At 41.1% G+C, this 19,822-nt stretch overlaps 1 protein-coding gene across 1 annotated transcript; it reads left to right on the forward strand.

The window, feature by feature from the left end:
* The first annotated feature begins 9,160 nt into the window (after positions 1–9,160).
* LOC116412466 (ETS-related transcription factor Elf-5-like) lies at positions 9,161–19,454 on the forward strand. The gene is made up of 6 exons (XM_031906761.1): positions 9,161–9,701; positions 11,780–11,950; positions 13,535–13,621; positions 15,249–15,317; positions 15,463–15,655; positions 18,959–19,454. The coding sequence occupies exons 1-6, from the start codon at positions 9,620–9,622 to the stop codon at positions 19,065–19,067; spliced, it is 711 nt and encodes a 236-aa protein (XP_031762621.1). The 5' UTR covers positions 9,161–9,619; the 3' UTR covers positions 19,068–19,454.
* Positions 19,455–19,822: the final 368 nt, after the last annotated feature.

A 19,822-nucleotide genomic window follows, 5' to 3' on the forward strand; every position in this document is an offset into this window, starting at 1 on the left:
TGTATGAACACCTCCGATGGGCCTAACCGACCAATATCTGGCCTAAAATTGTCCAGATCTCGATTGGGCAGCTTTGATTTTTCCGTTAGATCGGGGACCACATTGGCTTGTTGATGCGGTCCAACAGCCCATATACTCGCCGTTTTAATCTGAACATTTGGCCAAACGATCTAATTAGTCCAATATTGCCCACCATAGATCATTTGGGGACCTCGTCTTCCTGACTCTTGAAACTTAAGATCATCTTATCATAGAGGGGTAGAGCATAAGGAACAAAGAGAAAGTTTCTGGTAGTTCAGACTTTTTCGATTGCATATTATAGCTTTGGATAGCACCCCCCCCCCTTAGTTTATAACAAGGTTACAGATATAGGAAAGCATTGAAATATCAGACATTTTGCCCCAAATCTTACCTATTTACCATTAAAAATGTGGCTTTTAGGGGTGTCTGGGAGAGTAAATAACCATTAATCCCAAATCTTCCCCAAACTAAACTTTAGGCCGACGCCTACCACTGCTCCAGGCTCCCAGGCAAGCCAGCCTCACAGTTTGAAAACCACTGATCACCCACTATTTTGGAAAACAAAAGCAAATATCTGATTGGTTGCTATGGGCAACATAACCTGGGAGGTTTGTCTCCATTGTTAATAAATATACTCCAAAGAGTGCTATTATAGTTAATGCTGTTCAAATACCAAACAATGTACCTTTGTGGGCTGCATCAAGGGTTTACTATTTGCTAATCAAATACATGATCTCAATAGATACATACTGACAGAATGAAGGATAAGGTGCCTGTGTGGTCCTTGCTGATTGGGTATAAACCAACAAGGAAAGTATGGAAAGTGTTAGGTGAGATGTTTACTGTTTTTCTACTTAGCTATTGTCTATACGCAACATCGCTCTACATGTTCATGCGACACAGTATTCCATGCCAAGCATTTTGTCAGAGCTGCTTCCAAATCTGTAGAAAATGCATAAATCTCCAAGCCTCCAGCTCTAATTAAATGTCAGTTTCCATCAGCCTAATGTGGGTGCCAGCTGGTTTAGAAAGAGGGACATTGTAACCTGGTAACAGTTGGCATGCCACTGGCTACACAGCAGTCAGAAAATTGTTGTCCACTTTGCAGGTGAACAATGAATGTGAAGGAAGAACTCAGTATCTATTATGTAAGGGCCACTTAGAGGTTGTGTGTGTAGTATCATGTGTGTATGTCACATAGTTAGAATGACTTTTCCCACCCATTGACGTGGGAAGGGGGCAAATGCAGGCACTTTGTGCCACCATTACCCTGTTTTGAGCAATAAAATAATAGTACATAATAATATTACAAGAATTGTGCAAGTTGCTGGATGTTCATGAAAGCACAACAGGGGCTTATTCAGTAAGAGTAATTTCCTTCTCTTTAATATGGTTGCACCCTGGTGACTCTTATTCCTTCTGTCCATCTGTATCTTTAAACTGAATCATCAATAGGACACAGAGAGAGGTCATATTCTCTTTGGGTAGGACCACAAGTAGTTAGAGCAAGTATGAAACTAGAACATACAAGGCTCACAGTTTACCATTGCTTCAGCTATTCAGATAAAGGCCCAGTAATATCATTTATAAGTGTTCTCCCGAAATCCTAACTGACCTTTAAGCTGAGCTTTCAGGTGTACTGTAGGACAGCACCCCACCTAAAATCTCACCCTAAAATTCAGATGAGATAAGAAGCAACTAATAGAAAGAGGAGAAAGATCAAGGAAAATTAAGGAGGAAAACTCTCATCTTCAGTGAAGAGCACCTACTGGTCACCAAAGCTCATTGAGTTCCTCTAGTATAACCCTACTCCATAACCAGTGCACATGGATCGTTGGGGGCAGGTGATGCCTCTGCCCCCGGTCAGGAACCATGCTGCTGCTGTCTTTTAAAGAGCATACAAGGACGGAAAGGTAACTGATCCAGGGGCTTACTGTTAAACAGCAGTGATCATAGAAAGAAGCACAACTGCCAGGACATAATACCCCAACTTCCTATGGGCTTTAGTTTTCTTTCTATCAAAGAACTTACCTTGCTCTCTGGCATCTGGCTGGCATCTGGTTTGCGTCCTGTAAGTGTCTGCATGCTGTGAGTGTCTGCATGCAGGTGTGTGCACAGGTATCCTGCTCATCGTGGTGCACTATGGGTTCTGACACATGGCAAATCAACCCCCAACACATGTGCAAAGCCTTTTTAAGGATGCCAGATGCAGCAATTCTTTGCTAAGTGATCTTTCAGCCCAGCTGAGTTACTGAGCCTGTTCTGATCTTCTGGTTCTGGACCCTGCCTATTTGACTCTGCTTGACCATCCTTCTGCCCGCTCTGACCTTGCCTCTCCCTTCTGAGGAATATCTCCTGTTGTTGCTGACCAAACGTTTGTTTGACCTTGACTCCTTGATGCCTGCCCAAACCTCTGCCTGTTTGGCCACAAGATTGCCTGACGTTTTGGCCTTTCCTACTGCTTTACCTCTGTTCCCACTTTCAGATGCTTAAGTAGTGAAAGCTGTAGGGCAGAGTCCCTTCCCTCATTTGGCCTCTGCTTTGCATCCGTGATACTTTAAGAGCAGTGCCAGGTTGCTGTTATACTACTATAATTATTATGATAAGCACTGTCAGTTATTTATAAAGCAGCACATTATCCAGTACAAAAACTTGCATTTAATTGTCATTTTAATAAGCAATCTGTCATGTCAACGAAGCACTAAGAAAAGAAATATGTATGGGTTCCCAATGAATGCTGGCACACAGATGGAAGGTAGGCAAGCCGATGTTACATAATTAAAATGCAGACTTGCTTAAGGGTGAAGATACATGGAGCTACTTAGTAGCAGCTACTTGTCATGGTTACTAAACCAGCCAGAAAATCCCCTGCCATAGACAATACTGAGAATTGCTTCTGCTAAAACACACATAGAGACAATTATAAGTAAATGATCAGCATTTTTGTAGCCATGACAAGTAGCTGCTACAAGTAGCCTGCCATCATGTATTCTGCTCCTATGGAGAAGCCTTTGCATAGTTCATATTTTATAGTTTAACAGTAGCATGGTGCTGCCTGTGGTGTAACAAGAAGGGGCCCCCTCCAACAAAAATATTAGCACGCACTTTTGCAGCAGGAGGCTAAAAGGGACTGGGGAGGGGACTAACCTGCAGCCCTGGACCTCCAAGCAGCCATGGGGTCTGCTACCCTATCTGAGACATGTTATTGCTTAGTAAACCTTGCCACTGTTTTATTATTAGAAGCACACAGATTCATAGCCGCAACCAGTGTTGTAGGATAATAAATTTACTAAAACTCTAAAAAAATTTATTTTTTTAGTTTTAAAAATTCGATTAAACTAATTTCTATAAATGTCTGGCATTTACTAAAAAATCCGAACTGAAAAAGTCAGTGCGGTCATTGTCGCCCCGAATTGTCTTACAAAAACCCGTGTCAAAAAGAAGGATCTTTCAGGAACGGGCAGGATCGTCTGCCATTTACTTCTACATGTTATAGGCAAGTTTTAGCTGGTAAACTGACGGACTTTTAGCCCTTTGGATGAATCCAAACCGAAAAAAAAAATCTGACACTTAGTAAATGGCCCCATCAATGTAAAAACAAAAAACAATGTAGAGTTTATTTTTCATGCACCCATCCTCTGTAGTTAAGCCAGCTGCCTGAGTCTCAGGGCTGGACTGACTACAGTGGCTTGCAAAAGTATTCGGCCCCCTTGAACTTTTCCACATTTTGTCACATTACAGCCACAAACATGAATCAATTTTATTGGAATTCCACGTGAAAGACCAATACAAAGTGGTGTACACGTGAGAAGTGGAACGAAAATCATACATGATTCCAAACATTTTTTACAAATAAATAACTGCAAAGTGGGGTGTGCGTAATTATTCAGCCCCCTGAGTCAATACTTTGTAGAACCACCTTTTGCTGCAATTCCAGCTGCCAATCTTTTAGGGTATGTCTCTACCAGCTTTGCACATCTACAGACTGAAATCCTTGCCCATTCTTCTTTGCAAAACAGCTCCAGCTCAGTCAGATTAGATGGACAGCGTTTGGGAACAGCAGTTTCAGATTTTGCCACAGATTCTCCATTGGATTTAGATCTGGACTTTGACTGGGCCATTCTAACACATGGATATGTTTTGTTTTAAACCATTCCATTGTTGCCCTGGCTTTATGTTTAGGGTCGTTGTCCTGCTGGAAGGTGAACCTCCGCCCCAGTCTCAAGTCTTTTGCAGACTCCAAGAGGTTTTCTTCCAAGATTGCCCTGTATTTGGCTCCATCCATCTTCCCATCAACTCTGACCAGCTTCCCTGTCCCTGCTGAAGAGAAGCACCCCCAGAGCATGATGCTGCCACCACCATATTTGACAGTGGGGATGGTGTGTTCAGAGTGATGTGCAGTGTTAGTTTTCCGCCACACATAGCGTTTTGCATTTTGGCCAAAAAGTTCCATTTTGGTCTCATCTGACCAGAGCACCTTCTTCCACATGTTTGCTGTGTCCCCCACATGGCTTGTGGCAAACTGCAAATGGGACTTCTTATGGTTTTCTGTTAACAATGGCTTTCTTCTTGCCACTCTTCCATAAAGGCCAACTTTGTGCAGTGCACGACTAATAGTTGTCCTATGGACAGATTCCCCCACCTGAGCTGTAGATCTCTGCAGCTCCCCCAGAGTCACCATGGGCCTCTTGGCTGCATTTCTGATCAGCGCTCTCCTTGTTCGGCCTGTGAGTTTAGGTGGACGGCCTTGTCTTGGTAGGTTTACAGTTGTGCCATACTCCATTTCTGAATGATCGCTTGAACAGTGCTCCATGGGATGTGTAAGGCTTTGGAAATCTTTTTGTAGCCTAAGCCTGCTTTAAATTTCTCAATAACTTTATCCCTGACCTGTCTGGTGTGTTCTTTGGACTTCATGGTGTTGTTGCTCCCAATATTCTCTTAGACAACCTCTGAGGCCGTCACAGAGCAGTTGTATTTGTACTGACATTAGATTACACACAGGTGCACTCTATTTAGTCATTAGCACTCATCAGGCAATGTCTATGTGCAACTGACTGCACTCAGACCAAAGGGGGCTGAATAATTACGCACACCCCACTTTGCAGTTATTTATTTGTAAAAAATGTTTGGAATCATGTATGATTTTCGTTCCACTTCTCACGTGTACACCACTTTGTATTGGTCTTTTACGTGGAATTCCAATAAAATTGATTAATGTTTGTGGCTGTAATGTGACAAAATGTGGAAAAGTTCAAGGGGGCCGAATACTTTTGCAAGCCACTGTATATCAACTCTCCCTGTTTGAGGAGGAAAGTCCCACACACCCCAAGATGGCTGGAGCCAGAGCCAGGGCAAGTATTATTGGCACCCATGGCTACTGAGTGGCAGCTTGCCTGCTGATGCCACCACCCATTTGGTCACCACCCAAAGCCAGGGGTTAGTCTCCATGCCACTGCCCCACCCCTGGTCAGCCCTTCGCCTCTCCTTCCCATTGGTCCTTGCCCCCCTACATATGTGCCCCCTGTGCATTGTACCTAAGGCACTTGCCTACTCTTCCTACCCCTAGCTGGGGCTTAAACCAACATGGTCAGGATTTCAGACTGCTTGGCATGGCTGGGCGGATAAGGGAATCCTAAAATGTCCCAATGTTTTATTTTAAAATATTGGCAGGCATATCATAGCTTTATTCCTTGACCTGCCGGTCTTTTGAAAAGAGTACTACAGGATCATAAAATCTACGGTGTTGCCATTAGGCCCCTCAACAGCTGTAGATTTTATGTTCTATGGCTATAGAGAAGTTAACCTTTAGGCCATAAAGATTAAAAACTGTTTTACATCACTAACTGCCAAAAATGCGGTGCTAGAAAAATAATTAGCATTTTACTATTTATTGAAAATATATTTTAATGGTAATTCCCTTTCATTTTTAAAAGCTCGCTGGGGGTGTTATGTAACATTTTTTTTATGTGCCGCCCCTGAAGGACTGCCCCAGCATTGCTCAGTCTAATGTGGCCTGCTCTAGGGCCACCTGATTCTTAAAACCTACAAATACATTTAAAAAGTGAAGGTGTTATGATGTTGCAGAATGAGAAAAAGGAGTCAGCTATACAATACGAGCACAATTCCCATTTGAATATGATTACAGCAGAGCTAAGGACCAGCTATTCAGGTGGAAAGCTTTGCATTCTGAAAAGCTCTCTCCCTATTGATGCTCTCCAAAGGCCTCACTGAAGTGCACTTAGCATTGTCGCAGGAAGGCCCAGGTGCACAATGAGTCATTAGAGTTACTAGCTGCCAGCCAGCTGCCTCAGTAAGGGAGTGCTGAAATCAATTAGCCACGCGGCTCAGAGAATACAGAGAGGCTGCATACACCAATAGCCGTCACAACAAGAAAATAATAACAGCAATTACAAGGGAACATTGAGTCATTCATGATATGCAGCTCAAACTACAAGAGTGCGACATTGTTGTATGTGCAGACGCTAATATACTTTAAAGGATAAGTAAACCTAGAATTGATGAGAGTGCTACTCTAAGCATCTTTGCCATTTACATTATTTTTTTTTTTTCCTTAAGATACCAGGATATTAAGGGAAATATTTACTGTTAATATGAATGAATTTTGTTACAACAGCGCCACCTGCTGGTCAGTTTCTGACCATGATCCTGTCAAGGAAGTTCTCTGAAGAAAGAAAGAGGACTGGACTGATGTTCTTCTGGTTGGGGAAGACTTGAGAAGAGTTATCTGAGATTTCTTATGTATTTCACAATCAGAAGAACATCAGACCAGCCCTCTTTCTTTCTCCTGACAACTTCCTCTCCAACATTGGTTGGAAACCGACTAGCAGCTACGTATTTACATGAAAATCTTCAAATCTTAAAAGACCCCTGCATTTATCAACATTGAACCTCATTTTCCATTTTGCTGCCCAGTTTTCCAATTTTGTCAAATCGCTCTGCAAAGCGGCAGCATCCTGCATGGAACTTATAGTTTTGCACAATTTAGTGTCATCAGCAAAAATAGAAACAGTACTGTCTATGCCCACCTCCAGGTCATTAATAAACAAGGTAAAAAGCAAAGGCCCAAGGACTGACCCCTGCGGTACTCCACTAACAACTGCAAATAAAAAAATGTTTCATTTATCACCACTCTTTGCAGTCTATCTTTTAGCTAGTTCTCTGTTTAAGTACAACTATTATATTCCATTATTCCTTGATTTAACCAGTAACTTTCTGTGTGGTACTGTATCAAATGCTTTAGCAAAGTCCAAATAGATCACATCCATTGCCATCCAAGAGACTGGACTCTTCCCCTTCAAAGGCTGTTAGATCAGTCTGGCAAGATCCGTTACACATAAAACCATGCTGGCACAAACTCATAGTAATGTAATTCAACTCATAGTAATGTGATTTAACTTATCCCTTATTACCCCTTTCCAAAAGCTTTCCTACATCTGACAGGCCTATAGTTTTTATGCTGTGAACAGGATTACTTTTTGAATAATGGCTCCACATTAGCAATGTGAAAAATAAAGGAAAGAGGATTTGAAATCACAGCTAAGCTCATTTAGTACCCACGGATGAATACCATCCAGTCCTGGACCCCTGATTGCCTGTACATGTTCTAGTCTCTTGAATATACTAATGAATGACCCAAAGTAGTTATATTAATAGAACTGGGTCTATTAAAAAGGAAGCCTTCATTAGCTCCTCCGTGAGTTGTGTAGACAGATAAAAATACCAATTCAGAATTTCTGTTTTTTTTCCTGTTCCCATTAGCCAATTTACCTTCCTCTGATACTACGGATCCCACTTCTTCATGCCTCCTTTGTAATGGCTTTTCTTGCTTGTATGGGAAAAATACCGACATATACAGTATATCTCAAACAACAAAGACATTTAATTTTCCTTTTGTATTTAACCCTGTAATCCCGGTTAATATATTGCAGGGATTGCTTTTATACTGCCACAACTAAAATTTTGTGCCTTAGTTACTCCCTTATAAAGTTTTCTCTGCGAAATATTCTGGAAGGAGACCATGTTGTGATCACTTTTTCCTAAAAGTGCAAAAAAACCCAGAATATAGACAAAGTGTCCTGGTCAAAATCAAACTGAAGGCTGCACTGCCAGGGTTCTATAATAAATGCCCCAGGCTTCACTGGAAAGTTATTCACACTGATATGACAGCCTGTCTGTAGCACAGATGTGAGCAGGTTAATAGATAGAAATAATAATAAATATAAATAGATTAAATAGCAGGACTTCTTTAGCTGCAATAAGCAAGTTATCCTCTGGGTGGCGCTAGCGCCGTTCCAAATGCTGCAACAGAAAATTCTTAGAAACAGCTGCAAAAAAATTTGTGACAATCATAAAGTTTCAACATACTATTTTATATGTGTATTTAATATAAAGCTTTCACTAATGTGTATGAGCTCATTTATAATTGCAGGGTAGAGAAATTGGCACAGAATTTTCTCACCAATATGTGCCCAATACCTAATTTTATTGTCTTAAATCTTTGTACCTACAGTACCTGATTTAGGGAGGCACAATTACACTGGAACTAGAATAGTAAAGAATGTTGAATTGTGGGTAAAATATTGTCAATTTTAAAAAAATGTTTTGCACTATACAGGTATGCCTACAGCACCCTACTGTCTATTGTGGTTGAAGTTTTGAAGTCAGCCATCTAATTCATTCAGCTTTGGCTTCGACACCACCAGGGGGAAGGGGCAACTAGATAAGAGAGGGCATGGAAACTAGAACCAATCTAAATGAAAGGACAAATTGCGTGTATGTACAACTCCATGTACTAGTGATATGTGCGTGTTCTATGAAGTAGTGTCATTAAGTTCCTGCCTTGAAATAATACTGTATAATACTATAAGAAGGTGCCAGTATCACTTATAGGTCTCATAGGGGGCACCCTGAGTATCATGTGCAACAGCCCTAGAGAAGTGTGATAGCTGGCACTTGGGTCAGAATTGCCCCTGATGGTCAGACCCTCAAAGAACTGATTAGGGCCCCCCTCAGGAGGCAGCCCCTAAGAGCTATTTGTGTAACATGTTTGGCAAATAATGCAATGATTATATCCCTTTAACAGCACAGTCACCTGTTCCTTAAGTTACAGTAACACCTTATTTTGCTCAGATAAACTTACAGGGAGTGCCCAGGAGGGAATACCAAGGTGAGGGCTGGCAGAATGCCATTGCTGTGCCGGAGGCCGAGGCTCTGGGAAAGTAGAACAAGCAGGGAACAAAGAAGAGGACAAGTCCTGATCAGATCCATATTCACGGGCTCTTGTTATGGGATAACTCTTTTCTGTGCAGCCTGAGGAACCAACTGGGGGAAGAGAAAGTATCTGTAAGATTTCTAGGTGACCCTCATGTTTCATCATTGAGAATTCATCATTGGGAATTTAGTCTCACTCTGCCCTTGCAGTGTTCCCTTTGTGTCCTGTCCTACTTTACTGTCACAGGTACAAATGCTCTGTGCTATCAGGATGGACAATCTCCTCTGTACAACCTGGGTCTCAGCCTGACAGTCCTGCAGCAACATCCCTGGAGTTACACAGTGCTTTGTGCATTACTGGGCCAGCATGTATCACCCCCAAGCCATGCCACTTCCCTCACACCTACCAGAGGACCCCCCACCATCTACCAGCCAGGCCCTGCTGACAGGTAAGTCAAGACCATATGCCTCCTGCTGGGATCTATAACCCAGGGGTCCGTTCATCTTTGGCACTCATCTGCAATACTCAGGGTTTCCTATCATATATGCTAAATAGCATCTATGCTTTAGGGTGAAGGCCATCTGCAAACATATATTTTGTATGTTGTAGTTTTTGCTTGTTTTTTGGAGATATTTACTTATTTTAAATACAGCATTTAAAAAAAAGAAAAAGTAAAACACACTTACCTATGTTGTCACCCACACCCTGTGCAAATTGTGCTGATTCCATCGTTCGCACCCCCATGATCATATTGACTGGCCTCATTGGATAATGACCGTATTAGTGCACAGATGTAATTCATACCCGATGGGATTTTCAAGCCTTTTCAACCCTGCCACTAATTTTTGGCTAGATATCAGTCAGTTGGGTTCATCCTAAGAGCCTCATGTTCTAGCCAATGAGTTTCTCAGACTAGTGGGGTGAAGTTGGCGCATATGCAGATAGTCCTACTGTATTGCACTTGCGGAAATCACAGAAGAGACCGCTACCCCCCTCCCCCTTAGTTTTACTACCAGATTTAGCTGCAAGCATCCAGCAGTGAGCCTATTTTTCATGCCATTTTTTCCCACCTGAGGACCACCCTCCCCCCCACATAAAGCTGCCACTCTAGGCACTGCCCTTCATGGTAAATATGGCCCAAGGTGAATAATCTGTTCGCTTGTGTAGGGTCTATTACTGGCATATGTATCAAACTAACAGAGTTTCACACTTTGATAAAAATGCCCCCAAAAGCCCTATACCTATAGCCCTATACAGGTAAATAAAAAGTTGTGATGAGCTCTGTATTTAGCCTTTGTTAAATATGCCCTAAAAACTCCCATTCAGTATAAAAAGTGAGAACTGTCATTGCCCTCTGGTGAGTTCTATTTCCACCCCTTATTAAATATGCTTTGAAAAATCCCTATAAGATCAATAGAGATCAGTGAAATTTCCCTCTGGCAATCTATAGTATATTCCTATACAACAGATTTGCACCCATTGATAGATATGCTGAACAAAGTGGGTGCTACAAGGCGTGTGTTGAAGGGAACTTGCTGCCTACCTGAAGCCTTTTTAATTTGCCTTTGAGGGGAAAAGGCCCATTCTGTCTCCAAGAGGGCAATTGGACCATTCCCGACCCAGCAATCTGTTGTTTCTGGCAAATAAAATAGTTTTTAAAAATAATGGCCAGATAACAACAAATGAACATTTAAATGTGCATTTAGTAAATTAGATGAACAAACCCAATACAATATTACAACCAAAAGGGGTATTCATCTTTAAATTAACTTTTATGATGTGGACAATGATATTCTGAGACAATTTGCAATTTATTTTCATTTTTTATTATTTGTGATTTTTCAGTTATTTAGCTTTTTGTTTAGCAGCTCTCTTATTTCAGCAGCTATATGGTTGCTAGAGTTTTGTTTACCTTAGCAACCAGGCAATGGTTGAATGAGTGAGTGAAATTTGAATACGAGGGGGATTGAATAGAAAGAAATGAAATATAAAGTAATACGACTAATATAATTGTAAGCTCACTTAGCAATAGTTTTTTAGCTACTGAGGTCAGTGACCCCCATTTGAAGATGTAGAAGAGAAAGGCATGTAAATCAAAAACTATAAAAAAAAAATAATAATGAAGACCAATTGCAGAGTTGCTAGGAATAGAATATTCTATAACATATTAAAGGTGAACCACTCATTTAACCTTCTCTCACTTCCCACTATTTATTGGTTTTAACCAATAAACATTGGTTTAGGTAAGGGCCACTTTTCAATACTAATGTCCTGCTGTACAGACAGCTACATTCCTATGGCTGGAAAATGAACTTCATTAGCTAGGGTAAAAAAATTAATATCTTTATTTAAAAATGTCCATATAAATGATTCTGAATACACTAATCTAATGAACACTGTTGATTCGAGTGACTTGGCACTAGGGTTGGCTACGGCACTGTGTATACTTGGTGCTAATGTTTATACCAGGGGCTGTACATGTAAAACTAACTCTCCTCTGCAACCCTGTGTTTTCTGTCTATTTAGAGATTTGTCCTGCATCAATACCCTGGGACCATTCAGAGTTTGGTTATGAAACCAATGATATGGACTTGCCTTTCTTGGCCTGCCTTGCCTCACCCAGTTATTCTGCTCTAGCCTCAGACACATGCAGTATGGCAGACAAGAGCACAGATGAAGGAGCCCCTCAGTTTACAGGTATATACAGTACATTATGTAATGTGTAAGCCTTTTATGTTCTGTCCTTCAGGTCAAAACCAACCGGTTTTCCATGTATTGGGCTTGGGCCCCTGGATCCATTGAAGACAAACTTTAAGGCTACAGTGTACAATGATGTTCTTGACAATTCCATTATTCCTACTTTTTGCCAATGGTCTGGGGAAGGCTTTTTCATGTTTCAGCACAATAATGCCCCCATGCACTAAGCAAGGTAGCAAATCCCACCAACATCTAAAAGACAGCCTTCCCTGAAGAGTAGAGTCTGTAATTGCAGCAAATTAAGGCAAATTAATGTAAATACCCTTGGTTGGGAATGAGATGCTGGACAGACAGATTTGTTGATAATTTTGGCCATGTATATCAGTGTCAAACATGAGGCCCACTTACATGCTCCACATAAGGCCTGTGTGGCTGGAGCTTACCTGATACAATCTGGAACCAATTCCCTTCCTTGTAAGTGAGATCAGCACATGGTCACCATTATACTGTACATTCTGTACCCCTGACAGTGTTGAAAAGCCCCTCTAAACGGACACAGCATATCTATATAGAGCTGTTCTTGTCTCCTGTCTTATCAAACTTCTTCTTGTGTGTTCCCAGAGTCCCACTTACTTCATAGTCTGGCATCAATGTCCCCATTCTTGTTTCAGGGGTGTGGGCTATTGAATCTATGTGTTTGTGCAGATAATTATGTGGAACTCCACACCACTATAATAATACCAAATGCCAAATCCTATTGCACAAGCTGTTTTGATGTTGGAAAGCATTTTTGATGGAAAGGGTTTCTGTATCTCAAAATAGATTCTGGTAATTCATTAATGATTGTGAGAGGTTAATGATAAAGATGTCAGTGTATTGAGTTCAGCCTTAACAAAACCTTTCCTTTCCTTCCATTACATTTTTTTACCCCAGAGAGGTCTTCATTCTGCATGCCTGTTTGGGGCCCGCTTCATGATCTTAGTGGTGCTGCTCAGTTGGAGGGTGACTCTAGCTGGCCCACACCAGAGTCTTCTACTTCCAAGAGGAGCACTTTGCTCCTTCACCTGCAACACATGATCAGACATCAACCAATAACTTTCTCCTGTCTAAACATTACCAATAATTTCAGATCTGACAACTTTTGTGTGTTGAAATGGTTCCTTCCAGTGTCTGGGACATTGAAAAATTTGGGAAATTGCTGAAGAATTCATGAAACTGCAAAAAAGTTGCAATGTATTGAAGTCAATAGGTGACACTTTATTTTTTATGCATGCAACTTTTTTCTCACTCCAAATATATTACAGTCAAGGGGCTTTTTTCTCTGTGAATTTTTTGTCATGGCAATTTTTTGCCTCAGTTTCACAAAAAAAATTGCAGATTTTCACCGCAAATCCATGCCTGGAGAAAACATTCTCTCATCACTACTTGCAACTGAGATCAGGGCATTCTGGCAATGAAGCAAAACCTCAAGGTTAGGCCTGCTATTTAAAGAAGTGATAGACAAATAAAAACAAATGATGATCATTAGGTGTGGTGTTTTCCCTTAGCCTTATTGCCATTGATCCTCTTGTTATTCATCCCCAGAGTTATTGGCCACTGTGACGACCTACAGAAGGAATTTGGCCCAACAGGTTTCACAGGAGAAAACAATGAGTCTAATTACGGTTGGTGGTGAGTAGGAGATCATTACCCAATTACTCACATTATTCAGGCCCCTTAGGATATTGCAAGTGGTTGGTTGGAATCTGCAGGCAGGCATCTTCATTCATTAGTGTCCTATTCTTAGCATCTTTTCTATTTGGTCTTCTTTTTTTTTAGTTTTTGAACTATCTGTCTTCCTTTTCTGTCTCTTTTCAGACTTTAAGTGGGGGTCACTGACCCCGACAGCTATTGCTCTATAAAGCTACAATTTTATTAATTTTATTACTTTTTATTACTTAAAAAGTTCTATTCGGGCCCTGTCCGATTTATATTCTAGTCTCTTATTTAAACCACTGCCTGGTTGCTAGGCTAATTGAACCCTAGCAACCAAATAGGTGCTGAAATTGCAGACTGTCATGAGTGTGCCATAGGTTACTCAGTATGAGCCAGATTCAGAGAAGAGGGACACCCACGGAGTAACTAGACCTACAGTACAGAAGCTATCAGTTAATTTGTGAACAGATTTAAATGCCTGATCAGAGGCTGCCATCTTGCCTGTCCATTTTGAGGCATTTTTCTGAATATGAATATGCATTAGGGCAGAGGTCACATTATTTACCCTGCTATTATCCATATTTCCCTAACAGCCACACTGGCCATAAAGACTCTGAGCCAACTGGCTGGAGAACCATGGTAAACAGCATCTTGAGCCTATCAGGATCCAGAGCCTGAAGTTATGGCTGCACTCTCGGTGACAGGAAGGGAAAGGATTACATTTTATTGCTAAGAAAAACACATGGGATGTATTTAAAGTGATACTGATACCTTCCCATAGAATAATTGTAACATGATAGTATCACTTTAAACCTGATCCCCTAGGACTGGCCTTTATGGTGAATAAATAGGTTGGGTTGGGTTTGATCTGCCAGTCAGGACAAACAGGGATTTTCAATGAATAACAATCTAGAAAAAGCTTTCTCTTTCTGTATTAGAATGAAAAGCAGCCGGTTTGTAGCAAGGTTATTAGTGCACCACTCACAACTTGTATTACCCGTGGCTTTGCTTAAAAGGGGTTGTTGTTTACCTTTGAGTTAACTTTTAGTACAATGTAGAGAGTATTATTCTGAGACAATTTGCAATTGGTCTTCATTTTTTATTATTTGTGTTTTTTTTTAATTCACTTTTTCTTCAGCAGCACTCCAGTTTGGAGTTATCTGGTTGCTATGGTTCAAATTCCCTTACCAACCAGGGAGTGGTCTGATATATATATATATATTCAAGAGGACCTGAATAGAAAAATAAAAAATAACAATAAACTTGTAGCCTTACAGAGCAATAGTTTTTTGGCCATTGGGGTCAGTCACCCCTATTGGAAAGCTGGAAAGTGTTAGAAGAAGAAGCCACATAATTCAAAAACGATACAAAATAAATGAAGACCAAGGTCATAGGCCATTCTATACCATACTTAAAGTTAACTTAAAATTGAAACACCCCTTTAATGCTCCTGTATTGGTAAATGGCTGTTCTTATATGGTTTACTGTTTCTATAAAAGAATAAAAACTATTTTTTTTGCCTTCCCTTGTCCTGTCAGTCAAATTAACTCCATAAAATCCAGGGGAAGGAATAATGATAATATTCTTTAAACATGTGCCTTAGACACAAGCATCTCGGGAGAGAGCAAATCCCAGAGAGTTCCTCGGGAGAGCAGTCGGCAAAGGAAAACAGGTAACAGTCTATGACATAACTCCATGGTGTGGGTCACGTCAGCTGCTGCAGAAGCTCTTGCCAATAACAGCACCCACCCTGACCTGCATAATCCACATATAATGGAATCATTGTACTAATGCACAGCTCACTGATTATCACTAAGGTCAAGGCGTTCATCTGTGGGAGTTTGTGCGGGACCTGCTGTTGCACCCACAAAAGGACAGAGAAGCAGTGCGCTGGGAGAACCGTAAGGAAGGAACCTTCCGGGTCATTAGGTCTGACACCTTTGCACGGCTCTGGGGTGAACAAAAGAAGAACAAGTGTATGAATTATGAGAAACTGAGCAGAGCACTAAGGTGAGACAACAGCCTGGAGATTATTATAACAAACTGTGCTGGGATTTCTTTCAAATAGTCTTATACCAGGGACAGTTCCCCTTTAAAATTCATGGGTTTCCTTCCTTCTCATGTATGAAATTCATCTGCCTGGGCAGATATTTTCTGTGGGGGGGGCAGTGTAATGCTACTGCCAGCTCCCTCCCAATGAATTTGTGCATGGCATGGAGGTAAGGATGTACCAGGCCAGTGGAACAAGAACAGTAGAACAGTGTTAAATTGAGACCCTCTCTCTCCGCTGGAAGTAGTATCCCTACTTCCCTAAGGAATGGTTATCTTAGGGCCAATCACTACTAAGACCCCCCCCTCTATGGTGGAGTCTAGAAAAAGCATGAGGACAAGTTTCTTTTATAAACTAGATAAAATGAACTGGTAAGCTACTCTTGGGTTAATGGGCATAATTTCCTCCCACAGGTTACTGACCAGGGACCTCCTGAGCAATGGGAATGTTAAGCCTATTGGAAAGCACCCAGCGTATAGCCCTTTTAAGTGAATATTGAGGGAACATTGATGATTCCAATTTTTCATGCGTTAGTAACCAATTCATTTGGGGCATCCAAATAAGATGCTTTTATACTTAGTGCAGGGAAAAGCTTAGTCTCGCATACTTTTATGGTGCCTTTTTATACAAGCTGTGAGAAAATGTATGGGTTTAGCCTGTGCTATACCAGAAGTATTCCATTGCAAGCAAAGGTTGGCTGGCTGTATATCCAATGATGGCTGCCGCTGACCCCACAACTCTGGCACACAATGCCATACCTTCTGTTGGCTTCTTGCTATTGAAACACAATTGGAGGGCTATGGGTTGATAAAGAAATTTTTTAGCTAGCCAGGCTGACACAATGGCAACCCAGGCAAGGCTAAACTGCACTCCGAACAACTAACACATTTATCAACCCTGGTAAAACAAAATGAGAGGGAAACACAGCACTTAATATTTGCATCCAATGAAAAAAAACACAGAAATTTAGGGTGTGCTTCTTATCTAATTGCTGTGTTTATTCCCCCGCCATTCATATTACTTTCACCTGGTGTCCTGCTTGCTGTGGCTTGTTCAGCCATTATATTAGACTTTCCTTATTCTGAGATTACAGTCTGGTTCCTATATCTGTTGATCTAAATAGTCACACTGTCCCAGCATGCTCAGGGTAATTCCACATTAAGAGTCTGATAGCATCAGAATTTCTTGGAAGCCTGAAAAATGAAAATGTTGCACTCCCTTTACTTATGATTTATAATGGCAGTTTTAGACTGTGCCATCCAGCTGTCATGTATCCCAGCATTCCCTACAGCCGTATACCTGGCATGTTTTACAGCAATGATCCCCAACCAGTGGCTCGTGAGCAACATGTTGCTCCCCACCCCCTTTGATGTTGCTCCCAGTGGCCCTAAAGCAGGTCTTCATTCTTGAATTTCTGACCTGGAGGCAAATTGTGGAGGCATAAAGACCATGGGTACTACCAAACAGAGCCTCCTGTAGTCTGCCTCTCCAAATAGGGGCTACAAAATAACAAACTAACATTTTCCATTGCACCCACACTGATGGAGAGCCAGTGCCTAGGTTGGACATTTATACAGCCCCTAACTAGACCAATAAAAGCTAAGAAGTGATTGGGTACTACTAGTGTCATTGGCTGCATACACTAATCCTTGTTGCACAAACAGTTTCTATGGAAATAATAATTTCAGATGTCTTGGGTTCATGCCCTGCCATTCTGGTCCAGGAAAAGATACTAGAGTGGCAATATAAAGATTGGGGTCTAAATAACTACCAAGACTATGGGCCTATCATGAAATGTTCATTCTTGGATAATAATATGAAATGAACAATGGGCAGGCAGGTGGGGCTCAGGCTGAGCCTTTGTTGTACTTGATCTTGCCAAAAGAAACATTTACACACCCAGTAACTATTGTATATGGAAACAGATCTGCGGCCAATGTGTGTGCCAGCCTAGCAGGTAAGTATGGGTTCAGTTGGTTTAACCTCACCGAAACCCACGCGGCTGAATCACAATGCAGCTAAATAGTGCCATATAATCTACACTTACTGTCAGTTGTGCTTCTATAGAACTGATTTTGGAGGTGGATCTGTCAGTGCACTAAATAATGAAACCAATAATGAAACCTAACCTGAACCTGAGTCTGTTTGCATTCATCTCATAAGAGACCCCTCAGAAGTCATTTGTACAACTGGTTACAATATTTTATATTATGTAGTTCCTTTTGATGTATTTCCTGCTTGTTGGTTGCACCCCTCATTCTGAATTTAGCAACAGAGTTTTTCTTTCAGCTGTGTGACAATGAAACCAAAACAGGTAATTATCCAATGAAGCTTCAGTAGCGCTTTATAGCTCATATCATGCAGATTACAGATAAGCTTCTTAATGAAACTTGGGGCATTTTGATCACCATAGTCATCAGGTGAAAAACAGCAGAGGTCAAAAATGCCTCTGTTGCTGCTCACAATGGAAAGCACTCTGATTGATGGACATGGAACAGTGACAGATGGACTCCATGCTGGAGTGAATAAACTGGATAAAATAGATAGACTGCGCAATATAAAAATTTTTTCAATATAGTTAGTTATGCAAAAATTTAATCTATATAGGCTGGAGTGGGCAGATGTCTAACATAATAGCCAGAACACTACTTCCTCCTTTACAGCTCTCTAAGCTGTTAGCAATCAGTAACCAATCAGTGACTTGAGGGGGGGCATATGGTACATAACTGTTCAGTTAGATTGCTTTTAAATCTGGCCTGCATGCTCACAAACATGCTTTTAAAAATTGTGATTTGGGCTGATTTCTTGAAAATCTCTCTCTTAGCCTCACCCGTCTCTTTCACTTCCTGCTGCCTCCTTTCCCAGGCTGTGCAGGTGTGCCGGCAGCACTCAGTACACTGCATTGTAGGATAGGAACCAGCAGCTAGACTGACCTGATAGGGAACTGAAACCTGTCTTTGCTTGTGTGAATGCAGGGCTGTGATTGGCTATCCCCTTATACTGTGCTTCTGTGCACGCCTACCCTTCATTTGACAGGGAAAATAGCAGATATATGGGGAGCTCCAGTAAAGGCACAATTTTTAAAATAATGATGATTTTTATCCCAGAGTGAAACCAGCAACATATATTATTCATTATTGCTTAAAGGTTAGGTGGGGGGTTATTATGCTACATGCGTCCTTTACACAGCCCAATGAGGGTTCAAAAGAAGGGACGCAGAAAGGCTACAAACGGTCCCATCCAGAATCTGTCCTTTATTTCAGGCACTATTACAAGTCCGGGATTCTAGAAAAGGTGGGCGGCAGGCTAACGTACAAGTTCGGAAGAAAAGCCCATGGCTGGAGCGATGAACCTCTTCAGAAAGTCACATAGCACAGGCCCAAGAGAGCAATACTCAGATGTTATGTTTAATAATGGAAGGCAGGTCTAGACTATTTTATTAATCATCTGGGGAGTTCCAGTAACAAGGGAATGTAAAAATATATATATAATTGTGGTGGTACAATAAGACAACACCGTATGTTTGTGATGGGTCAAGTTGGGCTAAAACTATTGGCCTTTGGATAGAATGAGAAGTCCAGTGTCCAGCACCCCCCGGGGTCAAAGTACCATAAATAAAGGTAAAATGCCTGGTGAAGTAATACCTTAGAAAGCAGGTCCTTGTTTTCCTTAGCAAATAGCTTTGTGCAAATGACTATTTTATATGTTTTATATAGATATGATGCACTGGTATCAGAAAATTAAACTTTGTTAAACTTCAGTGGAGATGTTTTCTGAGTCTTTCTAAATTCTCTTATTTCAGTCCCTTTCTTAAGGGCATACAATACTGCAATCATATAAACAATGGGTTTTCTGATTGGCTGATTGCACAAGGTTTGTTTTCTTTCTCCTTCCACCTTCTATTTACCTAAATGGGAAACATCTGATGGTGCCAGTACTGCCACTGGCCATCTCCAAAATGGTCATATTGCTAAAAGGTAACTTTAATGTAAACGCCTATATTTCTGTACCTGAAAAACATGACAGGGGGAATAAGGGAATACTTTGGTGCAGGGATAAGCCAAGGATATAGAGGTGAGTTCCCTTTGTATCAACTTGCACACCACAAATTGCATTTACAGTTCAAC

The sequence above is a fragment of the Xenopus tropicalis genome, chromosome 7 (genome assembly GCF_000004195.4).
Source record: "Xenopus tropicalis strain Nigerian chromosome 7, UCB_Xtro_10.0, whole genome shotgun sequence".
Classification (NCBI taxonomy): Eukaryota; Metazoa; Chordata; class Amphibia; order Anura; family Pipidae; genus Xenopus; species Xenopus tropicalis.